The 22,210-nt window shown below is 35.6% G+C and overlaps 1 protein-coding gene across 4 annotated transcripts in view; it reads right to left on the bottom strand.

Annotated features, from left to right (window-relative positions):
* Positions 1-22,210, bottom strand: part of SYNE1 (spectrin repeat containing nuclear envelope protein 1) — a 417,051-nt gene that overhangs the window by 238,560 nt on the left and 156,281 nt on the right. For 3 of the 4 annotated variants that reach the window (XM_033094240.1, XM_033094230.1, XM_033094248.1), the window contains exon 1: positions 424-931. In XM_033094240.1, the coding sequence (XP_032950131.1) occupies positions 424-785 (362 nt within the window). In that variant the 5' untranslated portion in view covers positions 786-931. Of the gene's footprint in view, positions 1-423; positions 1,053-2,952; positions 3,107-5,228; positions 5,396-7,590; positions 7,715-8,113; positions 8,302-9,776; positions 9,876-10,265; positions 10,494-13,641; positions 13,793-15,768; positions 15,930-19,808; positions 19,950-20,807; positions 20,979-22,210 lie in introns of those variants that run through there. The other variant, XM_033094253.1, reaches the window with a different exon arrangement.

Raw genomic sequence — 22,210 nt, forward strand, 5'->3', positions numbered from 1 at the left:
TTCAGTTGTGGAGGGTGTTCACAGTGGCCCATGCGGGGATTGAACTGGCAACCTTGTTAAGAGCACAGCACTCTAACCAACTGAGCTAACCAGCTGCCCTGTCTGTCTTTATTCTTGTTACAGAAGACGAGTCCCTTCTCTTATCAGTTAAAAATTGCTTAGAAATAGATAATATGATCTATATACTTTATTGTAAATAAGATCTCAGAGTGGCTTATACAAAGCCCTTAGGAAAATCCTTAAGAAGACTGAAGAAATTTTAGGACTTGTTAAGCATTAAATTAGTCATTCATTTTATCCTAAAAATACAAACAGAGAGAAGTACTAAATATGGTACTATGAAAGTTTTGCACCAGAGTTAATTCCAGAACAAATAAAACATAAATAAATGAGTCAAGTGGCCTCAAGACAATTTCCTGTTACCTCAGTTGAAGGGCTTGTCGGGTGGGTTCTTTCAATCGTTCTTTGTCAGCCCTTTCTTCGATGTCCTCTATGCTTTTCAGCAACTCTTCTTTCTGGTCTTGGAATGCTTTTTTCAATACGGCCAGGGCATCTGCCTCACTCTGCTTCGTTCCCAGAAGATTCTGGATGCTCTCTAATTCGAAACAGAGATGATCCACTGTAGTTCTGCAGGAAGTCCTTTGCTCAGAACTTCCACTTTTAAGATGGTATTGGGCTTTGGCAAGAATGCCATCAAGACTGATGGCAGTAGATTCTAATGCTTTCAAATCTTTAATAGCATCAGTTAGGTCCTTTTCTAATATATCAGTCTGTTTCTTGTTCATACTGGTAGTTGCTTCCACTGTTTGCCTCAGCTGGTGGAGAGCCTCTGACAGAGATACATGGCTCTGTAAGAATCTGCCCAACTGGGACAGGGCAAGCTGCCGCCTCTCTACCACCTGGCTGGCCTCCTCGAACAGCTGGAAGCAGTCCTCTGCTTTGCCCTGGAGGAGGTGAAGGTCCTCGGCTCGACCCAGAGCACTCAGCTTTGTGAGGTGATCTTGCAGACTTTGCAATTCCCCCTTTTTGTTCTCTATTTCTGACACGTGGTCCTGGAAAGGAAGAGAGAGTTATTGGTTCCTCAGATACACTCTGGCTTATGACACAGATATATTACAGAATCAGGGATGTTGAGATCCATTTTAAATGCAGTGGAGGTGTAGTAGTTAAAGCCCATCTACGGTAAATCGTTTAGAAACATTCTTAAAATTCCCTGTTTTGCTCATCTATATATTTCATATAAAACACAACTCTGATTTGGAACCAATTCATTCCCTGGAAAAGATTTCTTTCTGAATAGAAATAGTTGAAAGAAATTTTACATATATATATATAGGGGGTGCCAAAAAAAGTATGTAAGTGGACACTTTGGTCAACATTGCTCAAGCAGTAGTTCGCCGTAATCAGAAGTGTCTGGACACTGATGTTAACCACTTTGAGCACCTCTTGTAACTGCAGATGTCAAACGTGACTTGTATTCATCTTTTGTTATTGGTATACATTGAGTATTACAATTGTAATACAGTTTTCCTTTCTTAAAATGTGTATATATTTTTTTGGTTCTCTCTCTCGCTCGCTATATATATATATATATATTTATAATTTATATTTATATATTTATATATTTATTTATATTTCAAAGATTTTAAAAGATATAGATGCATATATATGCATATAGTTAAAAGTTATAGTACATGTAGTTAAAAGAAACAGAAAATGTGTAAGATTTTAAAATATATATAATTCTCTCTCTATATATTATATATATAATATACACATTTTATGTACAAAATGCTAATGCTAACAGAGCTTGCAGTGAAGGGGTATAAGGGTAGATGGACATTAGCATGTCTTTAGATGCAGTGGGTAAGGCAGATGAAACTCTGTACAAGTTTTAGCTGCCTTCTCCTTAAAGAAATGTAGATTCACCGGGTAAGACTGTTGTATAGGAAGTTTAACTAGCTCACAATAAATCATGTTTAAAATCTATTAGAGAATAGCTAGCAATCTCAACCTGCTTCACCTGTTTTAATCTTGACCACAATGGCCTTAATATTTCCCTCAGCTGAACTACTAAACTTCAGAGGGCTTCTTTGAGGATTTACTTTAGAAAACTTACAAATGCATTCTCTCACCCTTTGAGATGTAAATCTTTTTAAAAGCTTCCGGACAGTTTTATAACCCAAGAATATCTTTCACAAAAGCCTGGTAGTCATCCCTGTGAAATGTAACCACAAAGGAAGATGGCGCCTCTGTCTCCTAGTCTCTTTTCCAGGGTAGGAGCCTAACTTCGGTGGGCATCTTGCTCCACGTTGTAAAACCACCTGAGGTCATGAAGATATGAGGAAGTACTTTTCCTTTGGGTAAAACCAATTAGCAAGTCCTGCATAGACTGACTGCTCAATAAAAACTAAACGTTTTATTATTAGATATTCTTATAAGCTTACGTATCTTATCTCCATCTATTCCAATACTTGATCAATATCCTATTTTTTACACTGTTTTTTTAATGCCAGGATGAACATTATGCACAATTTAAAAATAAGGAAAATAGATTATAAATTTTAAATAACTTTCAAGCTAAATAGTAAGTCAGAAAAAAACTATGCTGTTAAAGCATTGGGATTCAGTATTAGTTTTCAGCATTGGAACAACACAAACTGCGAAGCTTAAAAATGAACATTCTCATCACTCTACCCTAGAAATTATTTGCTTCACTTTGAAGAAATGCTGTCTTACGGTGGTTGCCTATTTTATCTGAAGTGGCTTTATCTGCCTGACATGCCTGCATAACACATTGCCTGGACCTATGTGCTCAATTATGACGACATTTATAAAGGAACACAAAGTTAAATTGCTGGCAAGCGTTTTGTTTTTAATGTTTCATCCCCTTATTATTCAAGAGCTCTCTTTTATGAGTAAATTCTTCCATCTTAAAAGAATGAAAGTTACCTTGTGCCGAGTGAGAGCTGCTTGATGGTCCGTTACACTGATCTCAGAAGTAGTTTGCAATTCGCTGAGAAAAAGCTTAATCCAGACACAACAGGAAAGCAGCAGTTCATCAAACTGTTGGTGCTTAGCGACCACAGACTGAAGAAAATGAATCCTAGGCAGAGAAAGGTGTTCAAGTTAAAACGTCCCACAGCTTAACAGACAGAGTTGATAAGCTTTGGAATAAGCTTAACCAAGGGCAAAAGTGATGTGGTCATACACGAATACACCGGAACTCTTGAAGTTTTCTACTTCTCAAACCCTCTTTCTCTCACAATGTTCCCCGACTCAGTTAATATTGCCACTGTCCACCAAGATGGTCCTGGGCGTGATCCTTCCTCCCTCCATTTCTTTACCACCACATCTGATCTGTGCGTATCCTATCTGCGCCCCACCACAGGATATTCTATGCTCTTTTCTCCATGTCTACACCCTGGTTTAAATCTCCTCATCTCTTGCCTACCCTGCAACAACCACCTCCAAATCTGGTCTCCTTCCTGCTACCAATGCCTCGCTATAATCCACTTTCTAGAGAACAGCTTGATTTTAATGTAATCCTAGCATACTCTGCCACGCTGAAACATAGGAGCAGTTTCCTGTGGCTCATAGGAAGGCAAAACTCACAACTCCTTGCTGCGGTCTGTGAGTGATCGACTTCTCTGACCTCATCTGATACAGCACTGCCCCCACTGGCCCTGACCTCTGCTCCCCGACACCCCAGCTCATTCCTGCCTCAGAGCCTTTGCCCTGTTTGCCCTCTATGCCTCATAACTTGCCCCCAGAACACAAGTTTGCTTCCTGCACACCATTCAGATCTTAATCAGATGCTATGTCCCCTGAGAGGCTTTGCTTGGCCACCCAGTCTGAAGTTACACCGCTCCCTGCCATGTTACTGTATTTTGTTGTCTTTACATGACTGAACACCACTGAAACAGTCTCATTCATTCATTTGTTTAATTATATGTTTATCCTCCTCTCATGCAGTGAGAGACAGCACTTTTCCTGCCTCGCTTACTACTGTATCCCTAGCCCCTAGAGAGGATGTGGTTAGGGATCAATCATTGCTTGTATAATAAATGAATTATATTGATTAACAATATGTGATCTGAGGTCAGCATCCAAAACTGGCATTAAGAATAATACCTTAATAAATATTAACATTCATCACAATGGTTTACATCCCAAGTTTAAGTTTTTTATGTTTTGAATATTTTCACACCTTTGGATCATGTTAAAAACCCTTTATTTTCCCTCTGTGAGAGAGGCAAAGAGCAGATCCTTCTCTAGTTTACAGAACGGTACTCATCTTTCAAGAGTTGGCACCAAATCCTTCTGTCAGCCTTTTCTGAACCCATTCAAGAGTCCATTCTGTTTGTTCCTATAATATTCTGTGCTCCTTTCTCTCTCATTGATTTTCTTGTTGTCCCCGTGCTGATCTGTAAAATACTTGGGCTCAGGTTTTATTTACTTTTATGGCTCCAGTATTGAATATGGTGTTTGGTATTCAGCAAGTATACCCAATAAACATTCACTGATTGGTTGACTAAACAACAGAATAAATACTAGCTTCAAGAAGTAGAGAGCAGAACTGTTTACTGTTGCTATCCCCAGCACATAGAAGACTGCTCTACTCAGTGTAGAAACGCAGTAAATATTTGCTGAACAAGTAAATTAAAAATGTGACTAGAAAAGGTAAATGCCTTATTCAAGATGACATGGATAATCAATACCAATTTAAGGCAAAAGTGTGTTTTTGGCATATTAGATGTCAATTGTTAATCATCTAGTCAATTAGGATTGAATTCATTTGTGCCCCCATTTAACATAATAACAATTTCCCTTGCTCTCTACAAAGGTCTATATTGAAATGATATACACATATCCTCTGTTCAGACATATGTGAGGCAAAATTTGAGTTACCATTATTCTCCTGTACACAAACAGCTTAAGTAATAAATAATACAAATACGAGCGAACCTATTCTCTTCAATATTATTTCAACTCATTTGATCATTTGCCCTGATTATGAGACTAAAATTTTGAACTGAGGTTCATCAGAAATGCTAATTTTTGAACACTTTGATTTTTAATATGGCAAACAAAGTAGTTTTATTCCCTTCCATAATTATCCCCTGGACAGTTGGTTTAAATAAAAGTAAACCAAACTTTTCTTTCTTAATTTATATGCTTACCATAAAAAACAAACAATATTAGAATTTTTTTTTTTTAAACCCAACCTTTTGCTTATTGTCTGGGGCAGCCATCTCCATCTCTCATCCAGCTGCTCCAAATGTACTTTCATCATTTTCACGTCCTCTTTGGAGGCCACTGAGAACAGCGATTCCTTCAATTGCAAAAGGTTACTGTAAATGGAGGCCTGGGATACAACTTCATTTTGCAGTGCCTGAGAAAAACAGAATATATTATAGATCTCATCCCAACGTGATTGACAAGGAAGGATCACAGGACCACATGATACAGGTGGTTGTTGTCCAAAGGTTTTGAACTCTTGCAAAATGTGTGTGTGAGTCATTGGGATCAGGCTAAAGAGAGCTTTTATTACTTCAATTAGATATGGATCCACCAAACCTTTAGAGCAACATCAAAAATGTTACTGAAAACCTGAATTAGTTTTCAAGAGTCTGGATTATATTAAGTTAGGCAAATTTAGAAGCTGTAGAATTTCTTTCACGATGGGGAAACTGAATAGGCAGGTAAAGAGAAATCACAGAGAAACTATTACTAACGAGAAATGATGTGTGTTTAACAGAGACACGATTCTAGGTAACAGGAACATGGTCTTCCTCTCAGTTTAGAGACTATATTAGGCCAAAGGGGGTAACTTAAGGGCTCTTTATTTTACTTTCATGCAACAGGAGTACTTATTTTTAAAATTTAATTAGGTAATGGATCTCTTTGGTGCTGTGAGTGGAGCATACAAGTTGTGGTTCCTACCTAATAAGAGATAAACACTCATATAGATAGCGAACAAAATAATATGGTGTTAACAGGGATGAGAGGTGTAGCGTGTCACATAGTAGACGCTTGTCAAAATGTTTTCTTTCCCTGCTCTAATGAGACCACATGTGTGATGCGAACAAATTTGCTAAAGGTATCAGAGGAAGGAATACACAGTCTATGGATGACAGGAAAGACCAGAACGCAGAACTGGGACTTAGCCTGAGTAGAACAAAGGCCAGAAGGACAGGAGAGAGGAATGTACAAGGAAAGTTCAGACCACAGTGGGGAGGCACCTTGGCTGACGCCAAGACTGGATGTGGGAGTAAAAGAAGCCTGCAGCCCGCTCTCATTCCCCTAACTCATATAGTGCTTATTTTCTACATAGACACATGAAGAATGCAGTTTTAAATGGCCAGGGATCTTTGTGTCATTTTTCAGAAAAGGAGCTGTGATTTCCCCTCTTAGAGCACCGCACAGTATATTTATAGAAAGACACACTGGATTGCAGACTGAGGATTGCTCTTTATCCTCAGGGCAGGGCAGTCACTGGAGGTTTCTGACAAGGAATTTTGGGGAGATTCATGCAGCACATCAGTGTTTAGTAAACTACAAAGGCAGGAGAACCAGGAGTGTGGAAAATCATCAAAGTCAAGGAAGGAGAAATTTGAAGATGGAGTAAGAGGTTCCGATGTTACACTCTGATGGAACTTTTAAGAGAAGCTATTATGAAAAGTAAAAGAACAGAGCTTCTGCTTAAACTTTTTATAAAAGGTGATGGGAAAAAGCTGGGGTGTAAATCTATTACACAATACGTCTTTTTTGAGAAGGAATGCTTTTTTTTTTTACTTTTTAATTTATTTTAAGTGTGTTTTTCCAGGACCCATCGGCTCCAAGTCAAGTAGTGGTTTCAATCTAGTTGTGGAGGGCGCAGCTCACAGTGGCCCGTGTAGGGATCAAACTGGCAACCTTGTTGTTAGGAGCACCGCGCTCTAACCAACTGAGCTAACCGGCAGCCTCTTGAGAAGTAATTTTGCCTGTTAAATTTTCTGGTACAGACATCATCACTTAAACAAAGTTGTTAATCTCCAGAAATTAGTAACATTTTCTGTAGTTTCATTACTCCTTAAAGATTTTTTCTTAAATTTAAAAATGTTGGTTTCTTCAAGTATGTAATCAGCTAGTATTCTTTGTCTTTCCAACATCTGCATTTATGCTCATTTATTTTTTTCCTGCATTGCTTAAAAATTATCACTACTGTGTCTTCTTTCTGTATTATATTCCTTCTTTCTTTCTAAAAAATATTTTTATTACCAAAAATTCATACAGTAGAAAGAATATACCTATACCCAGCTTCAAAAAATTATTCACTGATAGTCAACACGGTTTCATGCATATTTCCACTCACTCCTTCCTCTGCTGGCCTGCCAGATAATTTGTATTAAAATGCCAGACATTGTATTATAGGATTTTCTAATGCATCATGGAAATTGATCATCACAATGTTCACCATTACTCTGTCTTTCAGGTCTCTGTAGTTCTTCTTTTTGGGATCACAAAACCAAAGTGACAAATTAAGTTGGATAAAGGGTTTTGTTTTCGCTTTTGTTTTTATAATGCCACCACACTTCCTTCGCTTGCCTGTATTAATTGAAGTTCACTCTCCACTTTGACTCTGTCTGCGGAAATGTCCATTTCTGGGGAGCTGGCTATAGCTTCGCACCGCTCTAACCAGGTCAGAAATGTTGACAGTTCTTTCTCTAGCCTAAAGAAAGCAGAGACAGGAAACATATTCAAAACTATCAGACTAGGAAACAATATCTTTCTGAAGTTGGAGGGTCCAATACTAACCGTTACAAAAAGTATAACATTGATTTTCTTATTCCCAGATGTACAGGTAAAAAAACCAAGCACTTCTTTTATGTTTGCTTATGCTCTTGCACATGTGTCTGTATCTGCATAACAGGGAAGGCTACCACCCTTAACTTAGGGATTTTCATCTTCTAATAAAGATTAAGATCTTCTCGTATTAGACTCACGACTTGACATGTTGTCCATCTGGGATGATTATTTCCCATCACTTAGAGAACAGTTGGCCCAGAATTTCCTATTTAAGAGTGGCATTGAACCCCATGCAGCCGACTGCAGAAGAAAGGCTGCTCACCTCTGCCAGTTGGCCAGCAGGTGCTCCAGGACAGTCTGTCTCTCCTTGGCCCGACTCAGCATCCCCTCGTACCTTTGCTGCAGGGCTGCAGCCTCCTGGACGGAGGAGCCTCTGTTAGCAACCTTCTGGGCGCTGGCCGAGAGGGTGGCCATTGAGCTATTCAGCGACTCCAAGGCCTGACAAAGATCCTGATAAGAGGACAAAAGGAGTACAATAAAAGCATGGCATCAAGAAAGGAGACTGATGTTTTCCTTTGAGATCCATTCTCACCCAAAGTTTTCCCTCAGTCATAATAAATAGCAATGGTACTAAAAAATGTCTAGCCAGACATAATGAAAGTGATGCAAAAGTTACTTCATAAATGCAGAAATCAAAACTGAAAATGGAGGGACTATTCCCAAAATAAAATTGTGTGGCCCTATGTCTGAATAATTTCCACCTTCCCTTAAGCCAGATCATTTGTGAAAATTATTATTCATATAATGCCAAATGGGAGTATTTAAAACAAAAACAGAAACAAACAAAAAGACCCCTCAATGCCTAATTTACAAGAGCTGTATGTAACATGCAATAATCTCTATAAGAAATATAGGGGAAGAATCACGGCTGACCTAGCTGTTATCAGGAATCAATGATAATAATAATAAGAGTGCCTCAGAATGTGGCAGGTACTGCGTTATGGACAGTACATATATTAACTCACTTAATCTTCATTAGAGTCTTAAGAGTTATGTTCTTTCATTAACTTCATTTTACAGATCAGAAAATCAAGATAGGGAAAATAATCTGCTTTAGAAATCTAAATATTAGGAAAAAACAGATTATCCTCTCTAGTACTCAATTATTAAGTTAGTTGTCTATGAAAATAATTACATCTGATCCAATTTTCCTACTTTTTCTCATTTTGGGGGGTATTTTTAAAATTACCTTAGTTACAATAAAATGCATTCTTATTATAAGCATTCCAATAATATAAATTCTTCTCCCCTTTCCAGATGGGCCTATGTCAACCGTTTGCTTTCTACCACAGCAATCCCCTTCTCTGCATTTATGTATATTGTGTGCACACAAGCATAGGTAGTAGGGATAACATATATATTTTCATTTATTAATTAACATGTGTTTCTCTTTAGTATTTCTTTGGCCCTGATTCTCTTCCTTGGCTCCTTCCCCTAAGTTCTGCCAAAAGCATCTCTTTGTTCCTTTGCAAAGCATCTCCCAGTGGTCACCAGTTCAGGGATCAAAAATGCTAATCACTGGGAAAAGGTTAGTGTGGACATATTCTTTGCACATCTGAGTGTAGTGGGTTAAAATCTGAAATCTGCTATGCACATATTTTTTTCTGCACATTTAAATTTTGTAATGTGGGCAAGAGATAACAGGGTTGATTAAAGCTATAATCTGATAAAGTTACATGTTCTAATTGAGAGAAATATATTTTCAATGAATGCTTCTTTAACATACATTTTTAATGAAAACTTATTTGCATACTTATATTTCTTATGTTATATGAAGTAAATATGCTTGATCAATACCATTTCTCAACAAAAACATCTTTTAAATTATAATTCTCGTAAAAATATTTACTATGTTTTCTTTTCAAGCAGGAATTATCAAATTTCTGAGTTGATAAGTAAGCAGAAATGTTGAATCATACTCTTACCATATGTTCTTGGAGAGCTTTGTATGTTTCTGTAGCTGAAGAACATATTTTAATTGGATAAGCAAGTTTATCTTCAAATTCAGACACAGATTGCTGGATCTAAAACATTGATAAAATATAAAAATAATGGTAGGAAAAATATATATTAAGGAAGAAAATGTTACTGGGGAAGCACCATGCCTATCTTTTTTGGGATAACTTTCAATGTGTTGATAAAACATATTTTTTAAAAAATCTAAAATGAATGTATCTTATTCTTTGAAAGGGATATACATTTTAATGCCTATCAGAACACAATATATGACATTTTTATATTCCTTCGAAAATGTACCATATAAATAACTATAAACTTAGGCATCATTGACAACTTGGTAAATAACTGGCCAATTGTGTCTTTTCCTTATTCCTCTATTTCTGGACTAGTTAGTGAATTTCACTATAAATGCAATGTGAAATAGGTAATTTTAGTATGCATGGATCATTGTTTACCTTTCTAAGATTATCTTCAAACTTTTGCTGCTGAGATAAATGTCCCAGGATTGTTCCTTCCAGACACTGTGCATGTTCTCGGAGTTCCTCCCAATATCTTCTTATTTGTGTCAACTTGGCTTTGATTCGAGCAGATTCTCCAGTGGTGATAAATTGGGCAAAAGACTGAGCTTCTTCTTCTAGTCCTGTAATACTGCTGACCTTACTTTCTGTTTCCTGAATTATGACCTAATATGTAAAACAAGAAACATGAACAATGTAGGCTGAGCAAGTTTGCTTTCCCAAAATGATATAATTATTTGCAGAAAGAGAAAGAACTGACATTTCAACATACTTGGACCGTTAGAGAGCAGCTACGAACAAATACCATGTGTTTCCTGACCTCATTTGTGGAGGATAGATATGCAGACAATGTCTGAAAAATACACACATGGTGGCCATGTCTCTGGATAGAGAATAAAGAGAAATAGCTACTCCTGCTTGCAGCGAAGGAAGCAGGGAGATATTCCTGGAACTCTCAAAGTATCTGAAGGTGCAGAGAATTCCCTGCTTACCCCATGAATCAAGCATTTTAACCAACTAACCTGTAGTGAAGTGTGTTTCAACCTGAAGTGGAGTGAAGTGTGTTTCAATAACTCATTGGAATGCTAATATTGACATTAATGTCAATTTCCTAAAATGTAGTTGAGTATTTCATATTTTACCAAACTAAGTTTTTCAGATGCCTCTCCTACCTAAACCCGGTATCTTTAAATCCATTACCTATTCTTTATGCCAGTGATTTCCAAATTTGGGATACATGAAGATCACCTGGCCCCCATCTTCAGGGACTCAGACTCAGTGGGTCTACGGTGGGAACAAGACTTTACATTTCTAAAAACTTCCCAGGTGATGTCTGGGCCCCATTCTGTGACCACTGCTTTATTCGTTAGCTGTGGATTCGTTAGCTTTATTCGTTAGGCTCTACAGTAAAGAGCCTACTTGCTATAACTTCCATTGGGGGCAGGAGAAGATTTTATATATTAGCCAACGCATGAAAAGTACTGAAAACCACTATGGATGTGTGTGTATGTGTGTGTGGGGTGTTTCTCTCATAAACATGCAGGCTTGTTCATGTATAAGAGAATGAAAATGATTTCTCTGAGGAAAGGAGCCAAATTGTCCAATCGAAATAAAGCCAATATTCAGACAAGTCTAAGTTTCAAGTAATCTAAATGGAAACTACTGTTACCTTAGGAAAAAAATAAATGTATGACTTCTGACTAGATAACATCATCAGAAATAACTTCTATCTAGATGAGAAAATCAGAGGTAACTTACATCAGATTAGTGCCAGTGTATCACTTATTTATTTTGATTTTTCATATGTATGATTACACTGATATCTATGATAGATACTTGTTGTTTGAGCATTAATACAAGCTTTCTTCACATTTTGCTGTTTTTAAAATCATATTTTTTAGACAAATCACTCATAAATTCAACAGGTATATGTTGAGTATCTCCTATGTGCCAATAATTGTTCTAGGTGCTTACAATACCTCAGTGAAAGAATCTTAGCTATGATTAAAGTTCTAAGAGTAATTCATGTCATCAACAAATTCATAAATGAAAACTATATAATCATATTGTTGGACTGTGGCCAAAAATTTTTAAATCCAAATAGAGAAGGTGGAAGAGGAACCCAGTATGTGTTATTATGACTTAAAAATTATCAATTAGGAATAAGAAATCAGTCAATTTGGGATAGTATGTAATGAAGAACAAAAACAGGCTTATAGAAAAATATTTTCATACCAATGCAAATGTTGTGAATTAATTTCATCTTAAGATTGTTTTAAATTGGAAACATTATGATAAGTACTACTATAGTTTCAATATTTTCTATAGTGTAGTCTACTCTTTGGAACTAGAAAATGAACCTATTAGCCCAAATTCCACAGTAAAGTGTATTCTACTTGGTTTTGCTTATTTCTAACAAATGTGCTTTTCCTGCTATTCATATTCATTTAATATATTTTTAGATCATTTTCAAAATGCCATGTTGGAATATTAAATGTATTTCTTGTCTGATTGCACAGATATCTACAATTGAATATCCACAATTCAATGCTTATATATTTCAAAATAAAGTACACACGCATTTTGTTTCCTAAAGAGTGAAAATGTGATGGCATATGATCATTGATATATTTCAGAAGTCCTGAAATTAAGGTTTAAATAATAGTGAAATGAATTATTAGAGAGGATAAACAAATTAAAAAGTGTATGTCAAAATTTTTGAAAGGAAATTTTTGAGACAAAACTAAGTGTGTAATTCTTTGTTTTCTTAGAATTTCATGAAAATGATTAAATGACAACTTTTAAAAACAGTTGTAAAGATAAAGCCTATTTCATGAACATGCTTTAATAGCTTGGCTTGTTTGTCCTAGTATACCATACCAGGCATGAGTGGACTGTGTATATCAGACTCCATGTAGCCTCACTTGTCCTGGTTGATAAATCAGGACAATCTGCACAGCATGTAATCTTAGCTAAGCAACACTGCACCCTCCCACCATACACATGGATAACTTATTCTGAGTCATAATATGAAATGTTCCTTCACCTTGATATTTATTTTACTATATTTAACCCAATGAAATGGCAGAGTGTTTTCACATTCCAATACAATGAGCTGAGATAGAAAAAAGTGGCTGGATTTTGAAAATGTGTAAAAGCTGTATATAAAAAAAGAGATGAACATTCACAATTCATTTCTTTCAGCCCAATTTTCCTAAAACTCTTTGAATGAAGTGAACAATGATAGTCTATGTATATGGTTATTTTAGAGCTGGGGGAGCTAACGTATCAGAGCATCTCAGTCCATGCCCCCAAGGTTGTCATAAATGAAAGAATTGGAGCAATGGGCTCCCATGGCCTCACCTAAAGAAAGTAATTTCTCCTCCTTGTGGTTTGTGAGGGTAAATACCGCTAATACTTGAACTAGACATTTGGGATAATTCCATAAAGTACAGTTGTAGATGATGAATACATTTCATGTTCTATAAATGAATAAACAGAGTACTCCAATGGGGTTAATTCAAAATCAAGGAAAAAGAATAACGTAACCATAAAAACACTTTAATGATATTGCACATAATATTGACTTGGAATGCATAAGTCAGACAATATTAATACACAATTCCATCTATAAATTGTTGCCCAGTATCAATCAAGACCTCTTAGCTCAGCATTCTGTGTAAATTTAATTTTAATAGGGTCACAGAGCAATGAAAGGTTTGTCCTGGGCTAAATAATATTCGAGGAAATGTACTATAGGAGTGTTTAAAAGCTAGACATGGATTATAAACGTAACAACATGTGAGCAGGTCACCTTAATTTGGTTGATTTGCATGTCCATGGCAGATGACGAAGTTTCCAAGGCATTGAGTTCTTTTTCTTTCTCAGTTATCCAGATGGACAGGGTCTCAAAATTATTGCCAAAATGATCCCACTTGTTTTTCACCATTTCCATGGTTTTAATACTAAAATTAACCAAATTACGTAAATAAAATGAAGTATTTTAATAGTGAACAACAATACATTTTCCTTTAAATCTACACGTTAAAAAATAGTCAAGACATTTGTGACCATATCAAAGTTGAAACTATCAGAACAGGAAAAAAATGCACATTTGATCTGCGTAGTTTGTCAGTTCTCGTCTTCCTATCTCCTCTGATATGCGTATTTAATGATGTAGCATCTACACCATGTTATGAATGGAACTGTGCTTTGAGTTAAATATTGCTGGGTCCAAAGAGGTTCAAATACAGATATAATCTAGTTAAATTCTGTGCATGACCAGTAGTTGTCAAGACTTACTTAAATCAATTACCTGCACAGAGTCCAGTGCACACAGTTTTTTAGCAGTCCCACTTTTGTGGACATGGCCCTCTTACTCTTAGAGGAGAGATACAGCACTGATGCTTTATCTCAAAGATCTTTATAAAATGCATCTTTATGAATTAAGATAGATTAGGTGATCTGAAGTTCATGCTGCCATGCAGGAACTGTTTCTATCATTAGAGCTAAGCTTTAAGTCTATAATCTATAACAATTTCAGCAATCCTTAGATGTCTGTTCAGTCTTGATTACCAAATACTTTTCTAATCCTTGTGTATGAGCACCCTAACTGCTTCTAGACAATTTGGGCTTTATTTGCAATAAATCTAAGTGAACAAAAATGTAACTAGAGATTTCCAGTTTGTATCGGCTATGTGTATATAACCATGTGATTATGGCTCTCAGTTTAGAAAAAGAGTAAGAAAAATCTACTGTATCATTGAACTGGTAAGTCCTTTGGTTAAAAATAAATAAATAAAAACGTGAAAGAATTTCCCTGTTTACCAAAAGGCACTTGGAGACATCAAGAAAAACATAATGGCATCATTGATTGTCAAATTCAATAATATTGCAGTCTCAAGTGTGCCTAATGTTCTCATCGGTACCCGTAATGCAAGCGGTGCAATATTGTGAGTTTTGAAATGCAGTAAAGGTTTAAATGGATGTCCTCACAAAGTAGCTTCCTTTCTAATAAACTCTAAGTTTTACTATTTCCATACCTTGATGGATAATAGTTACTACAAAGTGCTCAACATTTAGAGTCATAATTTCCTTTAAATAAATTATTTAACAAACTTTAAAGTTTAGGCAAACATACAAAGTTGATTTCAAGGTGTGAATAGTATTAAAAACAAATTTTACATGTTAAAAATCCATCTTAGAAATTATGTTCTGTACCTTAATAATATGTGTCAGCAATTTGCCACTAACTAACCTCTGAAATAGAAAGGCTCAGCCATATTATTTTTAGGAACATTGGCTATATCCTCATATGTTTATTCCCTCCCAAATTTTGGGGGTATATTTTGTTCATAAAAGGATACCATCGTCGAAACTGTTCTTTCTTTTTAGATAAACGTTTTAAATATTTAAAAGTAAAACAGATTTTTGAAGTTAATTTTTAGAAATAGAATATCAATCAGTGACAATTTGAATACGGAGGCACTGTAAACAGCTCTGGGAGCTTCTTGGAGATGAAGACATTTGGTCCATATCATAGGTATTTAGGCCTAGAATCTATACAGCCAGAATATCTCCTCTTCCCTCTAACTGGTGACAACAGAATAATACAGTAAAAAATTATTTTCAATATTGTTTTTTTTTTTGAGATTCCCTCTCCAGTGTACTAAGGCCACAGAGTTTAATAAATATGGCTTTCTCATGAACAGAATCAATTTATGATGCAAAAACCACATTCCTTATTTTTTTCTGCTCTGTTATAGATGGTGGCTCCTGTATTGGTGATACTTTCTTTTTAATTGTGAGTTGCTTCCTCAACACATGCTGAAATACACAGACACTTTGAGATTTTAAAAGAATGTTTTGAATACAATATACAGGGAAGACCGTATGAAACTTTATCTCAGAGAAGAAAGTTTAGGACGAATCAAGCACATACTCTTCTTCAAGTGTATCTTCTAATTTTTTGACTTGTTCTTTGATTGATTTGGCCTGTTGTTGAAGCAGCTGCTTATTCTTAGGCCCGAGTGGTATCTCGGAAGCTTCCTTCACAAGATTCTCAGCCTGGACTGCAATACCTTCTGTTCGTTTAGAAAACTCCTAGAAAAAGATATTATAATTGTTAGGAAGGCATCTTCCATTCAACTCTTCCCTCAAACAAATTGCATATACATACTGCAGAGTCTCTCCCCCAGAATCGATGGATAAATAGATTCATGTATGTATGAATACTATTATATAATATTCTGAGTAATAAAAATAAGATGTATTTTCATTATGGCCAAATAAACTTTGCTAAATTCTTTCATTTTATATACACAACCAGAAATCTACTTTTATAGTTATCCAAAAATTCTCACAACAATATCTTCCCATTGTTTCCTGTTTTGTTGGGTTTATTGTTTAGAATTTTGAGTTGCGTTATAATAGTTAACTTACCCATATACCTACAGGTTAGTTCAGGCAATGACCATAGTGACTGAGTTTTTCAATCATAGAAATAATAGACTTCAAGGGCAATGAATATAACTCTGTTTATTTAATTAAGTGTCTTAGTCCATACAAAATATCACTGATATTTACTATAAAGAAACATTTTGTTAACTAGTTCTCTGAAAAGAGATATAATGTGATCTTAATGATGTTAAACCTTATTTACTATATATCCGAATTCTACAAAATAGAAAGAAGGTAAGTTTTGCATCAGTCAGACCTGGACTATAATCCTGGATTTGCTAATTACTAATTGTTTGTCTTTGGAGAAATACTTTTTAGGCTCTGACTCTTTCAAATAAAATGCAGAGAGTGATGCTTTTCTTGCAAGGTTACTGTTAGCGTTTCATTAGCAATTTCATTTTTAAGTGCCTGGCACTCTGGAAGATACCCATTACCATTTTTTGCTTTGTTTTGTTTTGTTTTTAATGCCCCCCATGTAAAATTGAGGATAAAATAGTTTACAAAGTTCACAAACTGGTTTTTAATAATAGTGAAGTACTTTAAATCAAAAATTAATATATTTGAGACACTGGTAAATTTTAGCTATTACCTGAATTTTGTGAGGTAAATATACTGAATTAGAAAAGATAAACCAAGGGATAACCTTGAGTGAAAAAAATTAACTTAGTGTCTCATTTCTTCTCGTGTAAGAGTTTTACAGATTTAAATTTTGATTATAAACTTCCCTCACCTAAATAGGCAACGTAGAAATCCAATGTAAATAATTTTTAAAAGTCAGACTTCTAATAGCCACCTTTTCCCACAAAGCATCTCCTAGAATTATTACCTACTGCCATCCAAAGAAGAGTTACTACATAATACTATTATCTTCATGTTTGAAAGACTTACTGTCCTCACAGTAATATTGACATTACAGAGAAATACCCTGCACTTTGAGAGAATAAAAACAAATAAGTACAGCTTCCTTACGGTAGAGAGATTTATAATATTCTAAAACACAGTATTTGCTAATGTCACCACTTTAAATTGTGTGATTGTAAGTACCCATTCTTGCCATACATATGAACTTACAGTCATTGCAGATTGAATTTTGAAGACTGTGAATCTCTCAGAATTCCATGAATAGAAAGAGAAGTATAAAATAGTGTTTTTTTCTTCCCTTAGTGTTTCCCAGAACCAAGGAAAAATACATCGGCACACTAGAGTTATGGTTGAAAATACTTACATACTTTCAATCTTAGAGCCTTGTGTGGGAGCTACGTATGGGGCAAGCACAATGCAGAGGAATCCAAAGAACAGAATGATGTTGATTAAAAAAAAAAACACCAGTTAAGCAAAAATAGAATACCATGGCAAGGCTTTCTCTTTCAGTCCTAAGAAGACGACCTACGAGTAGCAGCAGGGTGCAGGAGGAAATAAGAGACTCTGGAATCAGATAGGTCTGGAGTTGAAACCAGGCTCTGTCCTTCACTAGCTGTGCAATCCTGAGCCACATCCTTCTCTGAGTTTTCATTTCTTCATCAGCAAAGCCTTGTTGTGGAGATTCCACGTGACATTGCTGTGAGCGCTCTACCACACACTGGCTGACAGAGAGCACTGAAGTTCCTTCACACAAGCACTCAAGGGCTACAGCTGGAATGGAGGCTATATTACCAATGTCAACTGAGCAAAGAAATAGAGAACAATGATTCTAAATTACATGTGCTTGTGCAGCAACGTATGTAGACAACTAGTAAAGTGGCTCAGTTTTATACTGAAAATAAAATATAGTAGCTAAGGGCCTGGGTTCTGGACTCTGCCCTCTTGGTCTGGAATCCCAACCTTACAGTCAGTAATCCTAAAATCTTGGATATGTTCATTCACAACTATGTACCTTGTATTTCCTCATTTATACAACAGAATGAACAATGATACCTATATTTTAGGATTGTTTTGGGGATTAAAGAAGATGATAAAACCAAAGGATTAGGCCAGCATGTAGTTTATGTTCAATAAATTTTAGCTCACGTTCTTAATTCAATCCCAAAGTATGCAAGGTTATTGGCTAATATTATTGGAAAATATTCAATCCAATATTATTGGAAAATATTTAATACTAACACTAAAAAGGTTAGGTTTGCTTCATCTATAGCTGATAAACTCATTCAAAGGGATTATAACCACAGGGTGTCAGAAACCCTGCATGGAACCTGGGCGGATCCCCCAGAAGATAATTAAACCAACAAATACAGTTGTTTATATATATATTTAAAAAAAACTGATATATTTTTAATATATAAAATAATTAAAATTTAAATATAATGTCCCATTTAAATGGCTGATGAAAATCATACAGAATTGCAAGGTTCTGTGGCCTTATAAAACTTCAAATTACACAGTGAGTGACTAAGTGGAGAAATAATAAAAAAATTAGCAGTATGAAAGACAGTGAAGCCGATCGTTGGTAAAAAAACAGAAGCACAGGGTTTTACTTGCTAAAAGCTATGAAAAGATGAATTAAGAGTTTTCCCTCTTATACTTTGGCTAATACATTTCTATACTAATTCAGTCTTTTTATAAAACTAAAATATGGCAATAGGAACCAAAACAACACAGACAGCTCTCTAAATGCTTTGTACAAATTTATTAGTCTGCTCTGAGTGTCCAAGATATTTAGCAAACAGGCTGGACTCACCAAGTATACATACTCGATATTACCTCTTGGATATCCCACCACAGCCTCAAAGTCAATACGGCCAAAACAGAGTTGACTATCTTTCCCCACTAACAGCTACTCCTTTAAGTTCCCGCCTCATTCCCACTGTCTCTGTCAGGCTCAGAACCTTGGGTACCATCCTTTTCTCCTTCACTCTGTCTCTTGCATCTTTCCCCATTATCGTACTTCATGTCTATAATAATGTACACATGAAATAACTTTCTAATTGGATCACATGACTCCAGTCTTTCCACCTTTCAATTTCTACACCTGCTTAAAACTCATTTCTCTAAAGTACAGCTCTGATTACACGGATCTCTTTCTTAAAAACCTTTATGGGCTCCATGTTGCCTAGAGACTAATGCTTTAGGCCTTCAGGAGTCTTTGTGATACAACTTTCCTTTATGATTGTACTTCCATTTTTCGGCTTTACAACATAGAATCTCCATATCTAACACCTCTATACTTTATGCCATTTCCATCACAAGAATGCTCATTGTCTGCCCAAACTCAGTTTTTCTATGTCTTATCAGGTTCATGTAAAAATATGATTGCCTTCAGAAAGATTTATTTTTAAATGCATTCATCTATTAGGGAACCATTTCGCATTTTAATGAAAAGTTTCTCTTAGTTATTGATGTTTAAATATTATTTATTTTTTCATTCCCCAGAGAAACTTGACCAGTGTGTTGAAGAATGTATGATCAGTAAATAATAAGTATTGATTAAATGCACACTTATAATAATTAATAGTAAAAAGAGAGTAGAAACACAATTTTTCTTCTGAATAATGAGTACCCAGGGACTCTATGATGTTACTTATATACCTTTGTCTGTTCCAATTCTGAAGATAAACTTTCCAAACTGCTAAAACTCAAGAAACGCTCATGGCTGGAACCTGTTTGAAAAAGGTATCTGACCACTGTCTCTTTGTTTGTTTCAAATCGCTCCCATTTTCTTAATGTGACCTAAATTTGAAAAACAAAACAAAAATATAATGTTATGAATTATCAAAGTGTGTCATAAGATATTATTTGCATTTGCATTCTTTGTCAGGTTGCCAACTTTCAGTTAACTCTGACAAATTTTACACCATTATACTGAATAAAAAAAATCTTAATGGCTTCTACAAGAATTTCCCTTGTGAGTCTCAATCCATCTGCAAAAACAGGATGTGTGGACTAGGACCATGAGTTTTCTATCAGCTGTAACGTCCTGTGAATCTAACGATATTACTTAAAATGTAGATAAGAGACAAAGGAAAAGAAAGCCTTCCAGTTTCTCTCTCTCTCTCTCTCTCTCTCTCTCTCTCTCTCTCTCTCTCTCTCACACACACACACACACACACACACACACACACACACACACAAAGATGAAAGGGAGAGGGAGAGAGAAAGGAGAATGGAGAGAAAGAAAGAAGGGGTGTGGGCACTGAGCAAGTTTCAAAATTCAAAAAGTTTTCTTCCGGTGATGTGTCAAGATCACAATAAAGCATAACCGTGTGGCTGCTAGACTACCTCAAAAAGTGAAATGATCCAATGCAAATTTGTGGATTCAGGTAAGTGTGAATTAAAATCTTGGCTTTATTATTGATCACCACTCTGTGACTTTGGGTAAAATCTTCAAACTCTTTCTTTTTAAACATCCACACTTGCAAAACTCGCTAATTCCAAAACCCTTCTCATTAGGCTGATGCGGTGGTTAAAATGTCATTATTTAACACAATGGTGGAGCATCTGTAGTAGAAACAAAGGGTTGCATTCGCTAATATGAGATGTGACCCATGACCCGGAAGTCAACACAGCCCTTGACTTCCGGTCTCCTACCTGGATGCGTCGTTCCTGCTTCTCCCTGTTGTGCTCCATGCTGTCCAGGGTGCTCTCCAGCTTCTGCAGCTCCTGCCGGACTTGGCCCGGCAGCCCACCTTCTCCTTGCTGAGCCTGCATAATTTGCTGCTGCACATCCCTCTTTTTTGCAGCAATCCTCTTTGTCTTTTGCTGGAAGCATTGTTCAACAGATGGATATGAATGTTACAATGTAAGTGGCTAAGCAGGGACATAAACCCCCACACCTCAGTAGAGGTTCAAAAGGTACAACCTCACACAGCGTGGGCCCAAACTGTATTTTAAAGTTAACATGAACAGTTAAAACGGCAATGGGGACTCTAGTCAAAGATGAATATTATTTCTAAATGTTTGAGGTTTTTAATGGTAAGCAACATAAATAATTTGGTCCTGTATGCAAATTTAGACAATATTTAGCAATTTATGCAATACTCCAGAAAGAACCTAGTAAAACTATTCATTTGACATGATTATCCTAAAATAATCATCTTCTACCTGAAAACACAAAGTACTAACTCCCTTTTTTAAAAATCATGTATGCTGTATAAATGCTAATATTATGATATTTAATTCCCGGGTATATTCAGAATGATTAATCTGCTGAAATATCTGAGGAAAGTTAACTTTTAAAATAACCTTTTTTATTGAAGTATCATGTACAAACAGAATGGTATACGAATCTTAAGTGTACAATTCATGAATTTTCACAAAGTAAATACACATGTAACCAAGCAGCTGATCCAAAAAATGTGAAGTTTTAAAATATTAATGTAAATATCTGCAATCTCATATTTCTCTGACTTGAAGTAAACTGAAACCCAAACATCACTTTCACAATGATTGAGAACAATGTAACACCAAGCATTAATTTTTTTGTACTCACAGACTTTTTATAATTATTAAGTAAATATATAAAGCATAGAAGCAGCTACTTTACATATACTTTTAATGCAACTTCAAGTTTTTATATATTATTATATATAAAACTAGCTAGCATTTTTCTATACATTATGTTAGCTAGAATTTTGTCATTAAAATATTTTATTTGAATTATACTTCCCTTTATACTGAGTTTGACAAGTGAAGTCGATTCAAATTTTTACTACCAATATATATACCAGGATTTCTTTTCTTCCAGTTCTAATCCTTCATAAGAGCATACTCCCCTGAAAGGTCTGGTAGTTCATGTAAGTCATAATTTTCCAAACTAACATGCGTTCTAAGTCGTAAAGCAACATTTTAACATAAAGACAGAAGAATACTGATCTCAAATATGAAACAATTTATGCTTCCTATCTCTGTTATGAAAAGGACAATTTAGCCAGTTTTAGGAAGGTGTTCGTAGCTAAATCAACTTTCCCTCCACAATATATCTTGAACTTCTT

The sequence above is a fragment of the Rhinolophus ferrumequinum genome, chromosome 3 (genome assembly GCF_004115265.2).
Source record: "Rhinolophus ferrumequinum isolate MPI-CBG mRhiFer1 chromosome 3, mRhiFer1_v1.p, whole genome shotgun sequence".
Taxonomy (NCBI): domain Eukaryota; kingdom Metazoa; phylum Chordata; class Mammalia; order Chiroptera; family Rhinolophidae; genus Rhinolophus; species Rhinolophus ferrumequinum.